Genomic DNA, 15,260 nt, shown 5'->3' on the forward strand with positions numbered 1-15,260 from the left:
GAACTTTGCCTACAACATGTTATTTCTTGTCTATAGTGCTCCTTGGCTCTCACAGTTGATAATATATCTTAACAATAATCGCCAATCTGTTAAATAGTCGCCAATCTGTTAAATAGTCGCCAATCTGTTAAATAGTCGCCAATCTGTAAAATAGTCGGCAATCTGTTAAATTCATTTTAATAATACATGAATGAATGATTCAGCGATTTTTATTCCCCTTCTCAGGTCAAAACATTACCAAATTAATCATAATTTTCTAATTTTTCTCATTCTTACTCAACCTTGAAATTACACAAAAATTCACAATTAGTCCAATTTGTAGTATCCTTCCTTTTTTCTTTCTTTTGTGAATCCCTAAAGGTCTCGCTGTGTTTGACATTATAGGCGATCGTGTATCAACTGTTCCAACGGATAAAAAGTGTCACTTTGCTGCAGGATACACATCAAGTTCTTACTTTTAAATGCAAATAAACCGAATGGCCTTTTCATGCTGAAGTACAGTGACTTGCATGGTGCATGGGTTTACCACTAAGTGGCACTGATGGGTAGGTGTAGAACTGAGAAACCTGCAAGAGACTGGAGACAAAGAAGTATTAGCAAAAAGAACCTCAACACTTTTTGAAAAAAATGTGTTGATGCAATCTCAGGGCACCGTGTGCTAAAAAGATTTAGTGTGGAGAGAGAGGGAGCCCAAAGACTCAGTCCCACCAGCCTCACTCCTCCTCTGGCAGCACAAATCTGCTGCTGAGGAGATGGGACACTGATCCAGAGAGGAGCGTTCAGTGCCTTGGAGATCGGTCTGAGCAGCATGGTGGACTGTATCAGTGTGCTGTGAGGGGGGAAAGTGGATGAAGACCTCCAACTTGGAGAGTATTTATGTTTGACTTCTCTTTGGTTGAGCTGGTTCTCTTAAACTTGGGGTGATGTCCCAGTGCTGGTGCAGGCCGGTCCTGCTCGGTGTGGAACTGGGCATACTGGTGGCGGTCCTGGTGGCCAGCAGTGCAGGACAGATCCATGCCAGGAGGGAGGCAGGGTCGTCCTGCTACGGAGGATTTGACCTTTACTTTGTTTTGGATAAGTGAGTGCTACTACTTTTACTCAGCTTTTAATATGTGGTGCATGACTCATTGTGTTGAAGACAGGTGCAAACACTCAAGATGATATCCAGAAACATTAATGGGCGTCTTGCATGAAGAATATGTGCTACTGTAGCAGCCTTAAAAGCAAAAGTAAAATAAAACTAGGACAGGTTTTGGGCTTGAGATAAAAAAGAAAATAATGTGAGTGACTCAGAGTCATAACTGCCAAAACAAAGCTCAGGGCTTTGAACTGGGATGTGGATATAATGTATGTTTATTTTGAAATGTCACCTGTCCAGTTCTTTCTGCTTAAGATGCGTGCTTGCTAGAGGTTAAATCACAAAAGGCTAATGAGTGAAACATTCACTCAGTTGTCATCTGATGACTTCTTGCAGTACTGTACGGGTTGTGGTGTATATCTATGACGGCATTGTGTAGCTCCATTATTTTCCAATTTTTGAAACTGAGGAGTAGACCAATCAGCTGCATTGCAATTCATTGTCATTCTGCCCTGTAACAAACTAGGGCTGAAACAAACAATTATTTTTCTTTTGGATTAATCTGCAGATTATTTTCTGGATCATTCGATTAGATTAGACTATAAAATTGTTGGAAAATAGTGGAAAAAGTCCCATTGCAGTTTCCCAGTCTGCAGATGATGCCTTCAAATGTCTTATTTTGTCCGCCCAACAGTTATAGACGCAAATATATTCAGTTTACAATCTTATAAAACTGAGAAAAAGCAGCAAATTCTCACACTGGAGAAGCTGGAACCAGGGAATGGTTGGCACTTGTGCTTGAAAATTTACCATTTCATTTAGCAAACACAGGAGCAGATTTACAGACTTAAGTGAACTATGATTGAACCCTTTCGTCTGCACATGGGTTAAATGACACTCTCCATTAAACTGTCATGAAGCTAACGTGAAGCTTCTGTCAGTTTACAGTAATACTCTCCTGGATGAAAACTACAGTTTAGTCAACCTCTCTAATCATTCACGAAAAACACTCACTGTTAGAGTTGATAGAGAGTGTGTTTACACAGTGATGCGTTCACGATAAAGTGCACTGAAGAGATGCCTATCAAAGTATATATCAAAGTGCAGCCACGTTTCACTGACACTCTGACAGGAGCCCACATTTAGCCCCAGCTTCAGCTCTCTCTCTGCTTCAGTCTGCAGAACCCTTTCTCCATTAGAGCCAGATGTTCCAAAGATCCAGTGTTTTTTTTTTTTTTGGGCTGCCTCTGCACTGGGACTCTCATCACAGGATAAATGAAAACATAAGAGAGGGAGAAGAAAGAGAGACAGTGCAGCGTGAGAAAGGATTTTGCATATTTTCCTCACAATTCTCTTTAATTACTGACCTCCATTTTAAAAGTGGCGTTCTTCTTCTGATTGTTGTATATTGAGTCTGCACCTTTTTTCAAAATCAGGACCTAACATGAGCTCATCTGAGAAAATAACATGGCCCTTTTCAGTTTTTGTTTGCCACTTAAAAATGGGCATTGAAGCCACATTAGAAAAAGTGGAAATATTACGCATCAGCACAAATGCTCAAAATCGCTGGCATCTCTCTGTGAAGTTTCACTGTGACAAAGAGGGAATAGATGGGCTCATACTTCACATGTATACAGTATATCTAAAATTCTGTCAGTTCATGGCACAAAGTCAGTAGCAAAATAAATATGCAAAAAGCAGCTAAAGCATAATGAATCATTCAACTCAAAACCACAAGGCAAGTGGTTACTGATACACTTTGGAATACATTATTGTAGTTTGTAACCTTATACGCTAAACTGTGCAGTACGTTTGATCAGACTCAAAGATTTTAGTAAAATATGTCTATCAACAGTAAAATAATTGGCAACAATTTTGACAATTAATCAATGATTTAAATCATTTTATTCAAGCAAAAGTGCAAAAATACTAACCGGTTCCTTCCTCTGAAATGTTTAAATGTCCTACTTTTCTTGTCTTAGATGATCATCAAGTAACGGACGAAACAAAGTTCCACTTTTTTCTATTTTCTGATGTTTTATAGACCAAAACAATTTAACATCAATCATTGGGTCAGATCACATCACAAACTCAAAAGCCAGTTTAAACCTTAAAGGGGAATTCCATCCTTCTACGCGTCAGTTCACTTATCATAGCACACAGTCTGCGAAAACTTCATCAATTCAGCCATTTCAGTCTTGTAACTGTATGAAAGTGCATTACTAAGTCATTTTAGAGCTCTTAAATGTTTACAGTAGACTAGGTCTATTTTGTTCCAACTCATGTACATGTGCTGACTTTTTGTTCATTTATTAAGATCTCCGTTAGCTACCACATTATAACAGTAGCTTCCTGTGGTCTCTAGTCGTATTTTTCAATACTAATACTCTCAGTAAGACTCAAACATAACACAACCACTAATACACACAACAAGCAACGCCATCTCAACGACTGTTTAATACATACGATAGCTCTTTCATCTCTTATATAACTGAGAAAATAAATCACTAAGCAAATCAATGCACTAAATTACAAATTAAGTAATATAATGCTCTACATGATTCCTTATGTAAACAAGTACAATCTTAACTTTTTGTTAAAACATGTTATATCATTTTCTGAAATAAAGAAAACTTTGTATTAAACAGAGGCAACAGAAAACATCCCTCTGATGACTGCCGAGTACAATAATGATGTCTGTCTAAAAAAATATACTTAGTATTTCTGGGGATTTTTTAAGTTACTATGACATTTGTAGAAAAGAAGACTCCAGAATAATATTATCAGTTATCTCCACAGGATTCATGAATGGAGGAAACTTAGGACTGCTACATTTATCAGTTAAAGCTTATCTTATTGCATTTCCATGAAACAACAAGATGGTTAATTCCTTGAATATTCTTCTCAGGTCCGGCAGTGTGCAACATTACTGGAATGAGATATATTACTTTGTTGACCACTTGGCTCACAAGTTTATCAGGTAGGTCAACACAAGTACATCCGACTTAAAGAGAAAATGATCGAATGTGAAACATGACAGTCGTCTCTTCTTTTCTCCAGTCCTCAGCTGCGGATGTCTTTTATTGTATTTTCAACAGAAGGGAGGATTCTCATGGCACTGACAGAAGACAGGTACACGTGCACAGCCTCACAATGATGTGATCTGTTGTACCTTCATATATTTAGTTGAATGTAATCTCTTCAATTTCAATTAATGTATATTTTTGTTCTCTGGAATACGTCAGAGAGCAGATTCGAGCTGGACTGGAGGAGCTCAGCATGGTGCAGCCAGGTGGAGACACCTTCATGGACAGAGGTTTTCAAAGAGTAAGTCATCTGTTAAGTCAATGGGAAAGTGATCTACCTAACCAACAGTATGGCATCTAACTTTTTTAGAAATGAGGCTCATTGAAATTTATTGCCACTGACGCCTCTAAACTTCTCTCTCAGGCCAGCGAGCAAATATACTACGGGACTGGAGATGGTGAGCAGAACTTTTCCTTTTTAACACTTAATCATTCCTTCGTCTTTTTTATCCATTAATCAGAACTCAGTTCAAACATGTGGTACAATCATCACATGAAGACATGAAAAAAACAAAAAACAGGGCTGCTCTTTACATCACGTGACGATTGAGTTCAAAACATTTTGAGAAAGTCAAAGATTTTCTATCATTAAATAGCTTTTCCCTCCCCAATCTGTCTCTTTCAGGTTACCGGACAGCCAGTGTGATCATCGCCCTGACGGACGGTGAACTGAGGGAAAATCAGTTTGACCTGGCACAAAGAGAGGTGACATGAAAACCAGTTAGGCTCTACAATGAAATAAAGGGTGTTAGCATAATTTCAAAATTACAGTGAGTCCTATAGAGAATGAATAGCTTTGAAAACCGACTTGTTTCCGAAAAATTTAATAATGATTCATGCTGCTTATCCCTTCATTTTGTTACTTGAAAAAAATGTAAAATTAGAGAACTTAAAGGTCCCAGATTGTAAAAAGTGAGATAGCCATGTCTTTTTTAAAATTTATTATAAAGCAGATTAAAGGTGCTATATAAATACTTTGAAAGTATTAAAATGCTAAATCCACAGAGAAATGCAAACAGCATCCAGAAACTGTGTCTTTAAACAAGCCGTCAGGACTTCTGTATGGCTGTGATGTCACAACTATACAATATATAAGTACAAAGTGCAGCTACAGTGTCGCTACAGTCATTCCCCGGCTGACATGACTGTGCAGAGAAGCCGAGATCACGGATGCAAAAGACCTGGAAGACTGACCAATCAGAGCAGTCTGGGCTTTTTCGGGAGGGGGTCTTAAAGAGACAGGTGCTAAAAATGGAGTGTTTCAGATGAGGCTGAATACAGGTATATTCAAATAATGTGTTTTTGGACATTAAAGCATGTAAACATGTTCTAATAGAATCCCAAAATACAAGTATGAACCTTAAATGAGCATAATATGGGACCTTTAAAGGGTAGATCCACAATGAATTACATACAGTAGTAAGATGTTGTCCTCTTCGGCTTAAAAACATCCAGGCTTGTTATTCTTGTAGCCACATGACAGCAGATGTTTTCCAGCATCTGTAAATTGCATAACATTAGCAGCAACATAAATGATGGAGGCGTGTCCTCAAGTGGAAAAAGCTTGACATTTTTGTCCCATTAAGAGCAGTGCAACCACATGTTTCTTCCCATTGTGATTTACTGAGTATTTTCCTAAAGCATAACTGTTGTTTGTTTGTTTAATGTCTAAGGCCAGCAGAGCGCGCCAGTTGGGCGCCACTGTGTACTGTGTGGGAGTAAAAGACTTCAACGAAACACAGGTAAAACAATCTGCCAGTTCACCAGTGGATGACTTAATCAATCCAGACTATAAGACATATAATCAGTTAATCATTCAGTCATACGCCTCGACAGCTCTCGACGATAGCTGACAGTAAGGAACATGTCTTTCCGGTGGATGATGGATTTGAGGCGCTACAAGGGGTCATTGACTCGGTATGAAAAACATTTTCATCTCACAGAAACATTATTCAATACATTAATTCACAATTTAATCTTTAGTTCTCTTTATGTTATCATTTTCCTTTTCAGATCCTAAAGAGATCATGCATTGAGATCCTGGCTGTAGAGCCCTCCAGCATCTGTGAAGGAGGTAAAAAGGCACAGAAGAAAACACACAAACATATTATATATCATATTTAGTTTAGGTAAAATACTTTAAAACAAGTTACATAGAGGCATATATCTACTATATAACGAGATTACATCGATGAGTCTTCTTAGGCTTATTTGCAGAACCTACTGCAAGGAAAATGATATAACAATTATAAATACGATCCATTTGAATCCCACTTCAGAATCTTTCCAGGTGGTCATCAAGGGAAATGGTTTCCTTCACGCCCGAGACGTGCAGAAAGTTCTCTGCAGCTTTCGCATCAATGACACAGTTACTTTGAGTAAGTAAATGCTCTAAGGTTTAACTAGAATTAAAAAAAAAAGATTAAACATCTTTTTAGGATGTATATTTTTGTAACATTTAAGCTGCATTAATCCATATTCATATAAATACAATGGGTCAAATCACTATGTGTAATGTGAAAGGAGCCACTCGTGCTCACAAACCTACACTGAACACAAAGTTAGCGACTAGCTGGTGAACATTATGGAGAATTTAGCTGTTAAAGAGCTGGATACGTTGTTGGTGGAGACCAAAACAGAGCTAAAAAAGAGAGTGAATAATGGACTTACATTTATCAGCTTGCCAGACAGATGACTCCAGATGAATGCCAGTGTTGTCGTGTGTCTTCTGGAGGTGCAAATAAGCAAAAACCCTATCAACTTTATGATGCTGTGATATGTCAACTGTGTTGTCAAAAGTGTTTCTTGTGGAGCATAAAGACTTCATGGTTGTAAAAATAACCATAGAGTAATGTAAACTACCTCATCTTTGGTTGTCCAGGTATTAGGAAGAAATCGACAAAAGGCAACATTGTAGGTGTGTGAATCCAAACTATTAATAGACAAAATAGAAAGCAGCATTTGGGATTTACATCATTGTTGTAAGTTTGTTTTTGGCATACGGGGGGGATGGTTCATGGGGAGAGCTGCTCTTTGTGGCTCACAATGATTAAAATCCCGGTCCTCCTCCAAAAAAACATCAACACCATCTTCCCCTCCTTTAAATCAGCTGGTATAACGCTCAACGCTTCTCACATGTCTGAAGGGGAATGTGGATCTCATCAGGGGCGAGCACTGTCTTTGCACACACTAGACACTCACTCAGCCAGGGTAAATAAACCACAACCCTCCCTCATTTGCTTCATTTTCCATAAGGAGAGGAAGTCCAGGGATTTAATAACAAAAAGAATATTTTGAAGCTTGAATCTCCTGAAGTTTCAGGACTGGTAGAGAAAAATGATCCTGATTTATATGCACAGTATCCTCTCAAATCACATCATTTCAGCATATCGGGTTACACATACTCATGTTAATTCTGTTTCCACAGTGAAACGACCTTTGGTGGTGAGAGATACCTACCTTTTGTGCCCAGCTCCTGTTCTGGAAAAAGAGGGGACGTAAGTGATTAGTGTTACTGCTCACAGACAGGGTGTCTGGGTTGAATTATACTAAGGGCTTAATGTGCCAACTTTGGTGCCAACTCTGGTGCTAACTCTCAACAAATTATCAACCCTCTCATTGACTCTGCTACAATTTCCACAGGTCTGCCACTCTCCATGTCAGCATGAATAATGGCCTGAGCTTCATATCAAGCTCTGTCACAATCACTGCAGTCACCTGTGTAAGTGCAATACTAAAAAGCTGACCTCACACATCAGCTTATGGCGAAATGTACTCTATGAACTTTGGTCTAAGCTTTGACTGATTTTGTGACTCCTACTGCTAGTATTGTATTGCTGGACATATGGAATCAATGTATCATAAAACTATTTTATTCTTGCATGGATCAGCTGTTTGTCTTTGAAGAAACTTTCCGTCACACATGTCTGCAACTGCAGAAACTTCACCCTCTGACTCTGACTCAGTGTGCTGCGTTTCATTAGTGGCCTTTATGCTGACAATATTTTATTCAGTTCAAATATAATCTATATTTTCCTTTACAAGTATTTCTCACTATAGTAAAAGTTGTTTAAAAACACAGAAAATCCACATTTTTGTGATGACTACTTACCTAAAATACGTTTCCATAGTTTTGGCTGAAAAGTTGTGAAATATGGAAAATATTAAAGGTACCATATTTTTTAAAGTTTTAAATTTTTTTTATTATTAAACAATTTGAGGTGCTACCATATATAAATACTGTGAAAGTATTAAAACACTCAATCCAGAGAAATGCACATCGCCCGTATTCAGAAACTGTGTCTTTGAACGAGCCGTCAGAACTTCTGTACGGTTGTGATGTCACAAAGAGACAGGCGTTAAAATGGAGCGTTTCAGACAGTATGAGATAAATAATATGTTTGTTTTTTTACATTCTAGTCTGATGGGACCTTTGTGGCCATAGCTCTGCTCATCTTGATGCTCCTGCTCACCATCCTTCTGCTGTGGTGGTTCTGGCCTCTCTGTTGCACCGTGGTACGGCAGCCATCTTGGATCCTCTCAGAGTGAACAACATACAAATGTTTTTTTAATTTTTTTTTATGTTGAGACACACCAATACATATGTCTATGTCATGTTTGCAGGTTATTCATGACCCACCTCCTCCAGTAATAGAGGACTCCTCTGTAAGTGATTTTTTTTCACCTCTTAATGACAAAATGATACAAAAGTCTTGCTGCTCAAATTAATGTCTGTACAGTAATAATTATCTTGTTTGTCAATAACAATACATTATGCTTGTTAATTATAGTATAATCTATTTGTAGTCTCTTTGTATGTTCTTTTTGGAAACATGAGTATGGTTTCCTTGTTCTTCAGGATGATGAGGATGGTTTTCCAAAGAAGAGGTGGCCCACAGTTGACGCCTCGTACTACGGAGGACGTGGAGTCGGAGGCATCAAGAGAATGGAGGTATAAATAGAGAACAGCAACCAGATAAATTAATAAATATGTACTAAAACTTACAACAATATTTTCCATATACCTAAAAACCAAGGTAATACAAATCTTAATCCTAAAAATCTCAATCCATTCATTGTTTTCACGGTGTGTATGTTCAGCTACTATAATCAGGAGAGGGCTCTCTTACACTGATTCAACATCAAACCATCATTCCAGGCTTCCATACATGATTTAACTTAAGTCTGTTTCTTTCAATATCAAACATGAAATCTTTAACATATTCAAATGAAATCTACTGCATATCTGTATCTATCCACCGACGAAACACGTGGCAGTCTTGAATCTATCACTTGGCTACTTTGAGAGAGATCAAACACAGATACAGCGGGAAGAAACAGGAAGTGACTCAGTCCTTAAAAGAGATGAGTATGCAAGTCCATGCTGGAAGCAACTGAGTCACTTTGTTGTTGTGATTGCTTCGGAGAGCCAAGATGAGGCCATCTGGCCAGTAAACTGCAAAGACAACAGATTAAACCATTGCCCAAACGGCTGGGATGTGTACTCTGTTTGCAAGCTTGCATGGGTTCCTTTGTGGTCGTTACACAACAGGCCTGTGGCCGGCAGTTTGCTCAGGAGAAATTAAGGTGCCCGTCAGTGAAATCTTGTGGAAATGCTTGAATGCATCTTGAGCTGGTAAAAGGAAAGAAATTCAATTTATTTGGGGAAAAGAAGGAAAAGGTAAGCAGCGGAAAGAAAAAGTTCAGTGACATGATGATGAAAGATTTCTTGTGGAATAAGAAGAAGCTGTCAGACATCTGAGCCCTGATGACTGATACCCTGAGAGGTGAACAACAGAAATAATACCGAGCACGTCAAGAGGGGCAAGATGTGACTGTTGTCTAAGAAGAAGAAGGTCAAGAAGACAGAAGTCCCCTTCTCAGTGTGAAGTGCTTCACAGACTGGCAGTGCAATCTTAGGAGTGTGCTGTGAACTTGAAGCCTTGAAGCGCCACTGCTTCCAAACAGAGCAGTGGAAAATATGCACAACTTCATTTAAGTGCTTTCTCTGCCAAGTTAAAGTCTCTGTGGCCTGTGGCAGCTGCAAGGGAGTAAATCTGAGTAATGAACTTTCAAGGTTGCTTTGACAGAAGTGCTTTCACTCTCGAAGTGATGGATCGTGCTTGACCTTTACTTTAGCTTTTTTAGTAGTTTTCTGAGCATCAAGGTAATTATTCAAAAGAAAAAAAAAACTTTAAAAAATGCTATTAGTGAATTATTCTTTACATTTGAGAAGGCGGACTGTCTGCAGCAGTAGTTTTATGCTATAAAACAGGTCCAGAAGTAATTGCTGTTTTCTCCGAGGCTTAGGAAAAAAATTACAACTCTGAAACTTTTGAACATATTTATGCAATGAAACTTTGAGACTAGGTAGCAAACTTCTGATTTCATGTGGTTCTAGAGGATTGATGATGATCAACTGACGCAATTAAATTGTCTTGTTATCCTAAAATAACATTTAGGAAGAGTGATATTTGAGGCAGCGCACTGAAAGTCAGCATACTAACATGTTTAGCAGTGTTGCATATCCACCATCTATAGTGTGTTAGCATACTAACATTCACTAAGTACCACAAAATGCAAAAAAGTACGTATTTGGTCATGAATATTGAGATGCATAGTAGTAGTTTCAGAATCACATTTAGGACCCTAGTTTTAGGGTACATGCTAGAATGTAGTTACTATAACCCTAACCCCTAACCCTAACCTTAGCTGCTAACTTAAAGAAAGTCTTACCTTTCTGGCATTTTTACACTTTCCTTTTTAATCTCAAAATGCTCCTTATAAGTGTATGGCACACTGAAATGTAAAAGAAATCCACCAGGTGTTAAAACTCATCAATATTTAATTCTAATATATTTCTCTTAAAAGTCTGATCAATCATTTTGTTCGGTCCGAATAAAATGATTTGCCGAGCTTCCTGCCTGTCATCATCGCAGAGTCCCTTCCAGTTGCCTACGGCTGTCACTGCTTGCAAGTTGCGCGCCTCTCCCCAGGTGTGGTCTGTGAGAGATAGCAAGGAACAGCGATGAAACTGATGCCTCAAGAGGCAAGACGTGAGTCAACATCGGCTCTGCTTTCCAGCGATGGCAGAGGCTAATGCAGCTTCATCTGGAGCTAAAAAGAGATGAGATGGTCGTGGAGTTTCCGTTATCAGTTGCTATAGTTCTGTAATATTCTATATATGCAAGGAAGATACACTGGTAGTGTAAACAAACCAGCCGTTTCACTTGCTCTGCTCACTTTCTTACTGCATGCATTGGTGGAGGAGGGAGCGTAAGAGGTCAGGCAGGGGGAAGAGGGTGAGACTTTGGAGAGAGGCAAAGTTGTTAATGTTCAAATTTTTACTAAGTGCTAAACAACATGCCAGACAGGTAAGAATTGCCCTAAGTGTTGCACATTATACCAGTTTCCTTTAGTAACTAGTTTCGTAGAAATACGGTCTTGAATCTACCTCTATTGCAGGAACATAGTAGAAATTACTGGACACGTGAAAAATTTGACCTGTTGATGGTGTTAGATGAAAGAGTTAATAAACAATAATAATTAACCCGATAGTTGTTGAATCAAAAAGGTCAAGCTCAAGGTAAGCCTGGCGCAAAAGTCAATAGGATTCATCAACTGGGAACCATTAATGTTTCTACTGAATTTCATGGCAATCTATCTAACAGTTGTTGAGATAATTCAGTCTGGACCAGAGTGGGGGACCATTACCAGAGCCACAGTGCTCATGTGGGTATAAAAATATTGGAACCAACGCTGCCTTCAGCTTCAGGAGCACATTTAATGCTTTATTTATCAGCCATATTCCTATTGTAGAGGCAGTTTTACTCTAAATGAATGGCTCTTATTTGTCACTGATCGCAGCACAGTGTTGAAAGCTTTTGTTTCTGCACAGGTCCGATGGGGAGATAAAGGCTCGACTGAAGAAGGAGCCAAACTGGAAAAAGCCAAAAACGCTCGAGTGGTGATGCCTGAGGAGGAGTTTGATACACCCCGGCCGTATTACACTGCGCACAAATCTATCCGCCCCCAGAAGTGGTACTCTCCCATCAAGGTGCTGCAGTTATTTAATCCTTCACTCAATCATTAACACAGGACTTTTGGGATTAGGTGCATGTTAGCCTTATCTTGATTCTGTAATTTGTGTCTTGTCATATTTTGCTTGTTTAAGAGGTTTTTTTGCTATCATTTGGACTACACATTCCTACACATTGTCCAAAAAATGCTGGATCCACTTTCTAGCCTTTTCCAGAGCTTTCAACATGTCATGGTCCTCCTCAGTTTGCTCACTTGTCATAGAGATGTAGGCCTGTAACTGTCAGCAAATGTATTTCACAGCATCACATAATGTTAACATATGTAATATACGTAGATGATGATATAAATTCCAGATGTCTATGTAATCTAGAAATATTAATTTTAACGTTTCTGGGACTGATTTGTGACCAGGAAACAGTTAATATAATACGCTTCCTAACATATTAGTCAGCTGGATGGACGGTAATAAGAACCAGACATGAACTAAGCTCACCCCCGAATATGGAAACTGTTGAGTGGGTGTTATTTCTAACAAAAATACATTCTTTGTTTATCTGTTGCTCTATCATACAAAGTATAAAGCTTCCTATGCACGAATCAAACAGAGACGTCTGGAGAAAAGAAAATGGAGCAGATACAGTCGCGAATAAACAGACAAACTCGGCTTTTTAGTGAATTCAGCGGATTGTTTCTGCTGCACTGCTGGCCACTGCACACAAATTATGTTAATATTCTGGTTGTTATCAGAGATCACATATAAACTGTTTTTTATATGTGCTGTCATCTTTGATCATATTTCTACAGGGCAAACTGGATGCTCTGTGTGTATTCCTGAGAAAAGGCTATGACAGAGTGTCTGTGATGCGACCTCATCCTGGAGACAAGGTGAGATATACCAACAAGCCAGAGATAACAGAATAACGGAAAGTCGAGGAGTGATGCTGTGGCTTAATGAAAAACAGCATCGGCTCTTTACAGCTGTAAGATAAGAACACTTTCATTCAAAACAAAGCAATTACTTAAGATTGTAAACCGACTATGTCAACTTTTGGCAGGCAGATGTGTAGCATTTTGCCAGAGCTTAAATTCATGACCTCTGGAAATGAGGAATAAAGGAAGTTTGGAGCGAAGGGATCAAACAACGGAGTAGAAACCAAGATGAAATCTTATCTGCGTGACATCAATTACACATATTCCAGGGACTTAACATTTTTAAAGCTGCATCGACGTGACTTCAAACAAATCCTTGAAGGAGCATAGTGATTAGACAGAGGTAAAAAACAACTGCAAGTATTGTCTGAGGGAATGCTCTTGTCTGCAGAAGTCATTTAGAGTAGATGCTGCCTGCCTCATCCAGATTCCAGCTTCCAGCGTCAGCTCGACTGGGCTGGCAGGAATGCTGTTTCCTTCCATGACACTCACTAACAGAGGAATTTACTTTTTCCATCTGTTGAAGGCTGTACCCTTCGCTGTGCCACAGTAGATTCAGGATTTTTCATGCAATATGTGCAGTTTCTTGCCTTTACATCTCACATTGCACAGTTAAGTTCAAAAACAAAACAGGCCTCTACAATGACCTGTGATTACATTTTGTTGTTTTCTCCTTTACAGGGTAAGTGCATTAACTTTACCCGAAGCAAATCCTACCCTGCTCCTCGCTATCCCGTCTACAACCAGCCCTCCACGCCCGTCTACACTTTGCCCCACAGTTACCAGCGTCGCCCATCAGAGGGCAGCCACATTTTCAATTTGCCCCCTTCGCCAACGTCTACGCTCCCCCCTCTACCCTCCACTCCTCCCCCATCCTCCACCACCCCTCCCATGTACTACACGCCACCTCCAAACAGAGCCCTGCCCCCGTCCAACATGAGCTCAGCCTCTGCACCCCCGTCTCCGACTGGCTCCCTACCACCCCCGCCTCAGGGTCCGCCCCCGTGTAGAGCACCACCTCCGTCACGCCCTCCTCCACGCCCCAATCATGAGAACTACTGACTATTCAAAAAAAGTCGAGGAGAAGGATCTGAGCTCAGGATGGAAACCTGAAAGGATCCTCTCACTGTGCCTCTGTCTAAACAAACATTATAACTGTATAATGTTGCCTTATTGAGGCTGCAGCTGGTGATACAATCCCTGCACAGATGCCATGAACTATGACTTTTTTTCAAGTCTAGAAAGTGGATATTTAGTGAGCAGAGCTTTGACTATTAAATGCTATTGGAGCTAAGCAATTTATCCATTTCTTAAGAACACTGCTTTCTAATATTGAATGCATTTTTAGCCTTTAACTGATGTGCATCTTTTGATCAAAAACAAATCTCTCTGCTTTGCACAGTGACAAACAATCGTGAGTTTAAACAGAAGGAAATCCAGGGGCTCAGCAACTGCGTCATGTGTTTTATACATGCAAGTCTGTTTGGCAAGTGCTGTCTCGGAAAATGTATACTTTGTGAATGGATATTCATTAAATCACGGAAGTATATCCATCATATTGCATTAAATGTCTAATTTCCATGGATGATGACAGTTTTCATTTCACGATCTTCTTAGGTAAGAATAAGAAAGGCAGTGAAGTAATGGTTCAACATTTGCTTTCTTGCTAAGAGTTTAAAATAGAGCCAGCAGGGGATTTGTTTAATCAGTAAGTAACTATACAGTAATAGATCCAGAGAGTTAAACTACAACTTGGTTGAGATGGTTGTTACACCTAAAGATGCCCCCATGTGTCCATATAAAGATATTTTGTTCCCCACTAGATACTTATGGAAGAATTTGCCTGGAAAAGCACATCTGGGCTGTTATGTATTCATGGCTGGCACTGCAGGAAATGTGCTACGGCTAGAAAGTGTATGGGTTGGCAGAAAGATAAATAATGTGAAATTATTTACTTTATTTATAACTCTGAATGGTTCAGAGTAAATACTTTCCATTTTGGGTAAGATGTGTCTTTCTCTAAATTAAAAAAAAAACATAACTTGATTTTGAGTTTGAGATTATGCAACTAGTCAAAGGAGCAGCCAGTCAGCTGACTCTTATTCCACTCATATCTATTAAAATAA

At 39.2% G+C, this 15,260-nt stretch overlaps 1 protein-coding gene across 1 annotated transcript; it reads left to right on the forward strand.

The window, feature by feature from the left end:
* Positions 1–759: 759 nt before the first annotated feature.
* On the forward strand, positions 760–14,681 carry antxr1b (ANTXR cell adhesion molecule 1b). Its single transcript, XM_083930043.1, has 18 exons — positions 760–1,078; positions 3,987–4,058; positions 4,139–4,210; positions 4,324–4,405; positions 4,529–4,562; positions 4,790–4,869; positions 5,838–5,906; positions 6,001–6,081; positions 6,178–6,238; positions 6,444–6,542; positions 7,592–7,661; positions 7,807–7,885; positions 8,584–8,679; positions 8,788–8,829; positions 9,023–9,115; positions 12,062–12,220; positions 13,009–13,089; positions 13,816–14,681. The coding sequence occupies exons 1-18, from the start codon at positions 924–926 to the stop codon at positions 14,194–14,196; spliced, it is 1,806 nt and encodes a 601-aa protein (XP_083786169.1). The 5' UTR covers positions 760–923; the 3' UTR covers positions 14,197–14,681.
* Positions 14,682–15,260: the final 579 nt, after the last annotated feature.

Source organism: Echiichthys vipera, assembly GCF_963691815.1.
Source record: "Echiichthys vipera genome assembly, chromosome: 16".
Lineage (NCBI taxonomy): Eukaryota > Metazoa > Chordata > Actinopteri > Perciformes > Trachinidae > Echiichthys > Echiichthys vipera.

Bases quoted from the DNA above. Each gene is read 5' to 3' on its own strand.
- antxr1b (XM_083930043.1), top strand. From the start codon at position 924: ATGTCCCAGTGCTGGTGCAGGCCGGTCCTGCTCGGTGTGGAACTGGGC. The intron at 5,907-6,000 runs GTAAAACAATCT...ACGCCTCGACAG, and splicing joins AAGACTTCAACGAAACACAG to CTCTCGACGATAGCTGACAG. The intron at 8,680-8,787 runs GTACGGCAGCCA...TCATGTTTGCAG, and splicing joins GGCCTCTCTGTTGCACCGTG to GTTATTCATGACCCACCTCC.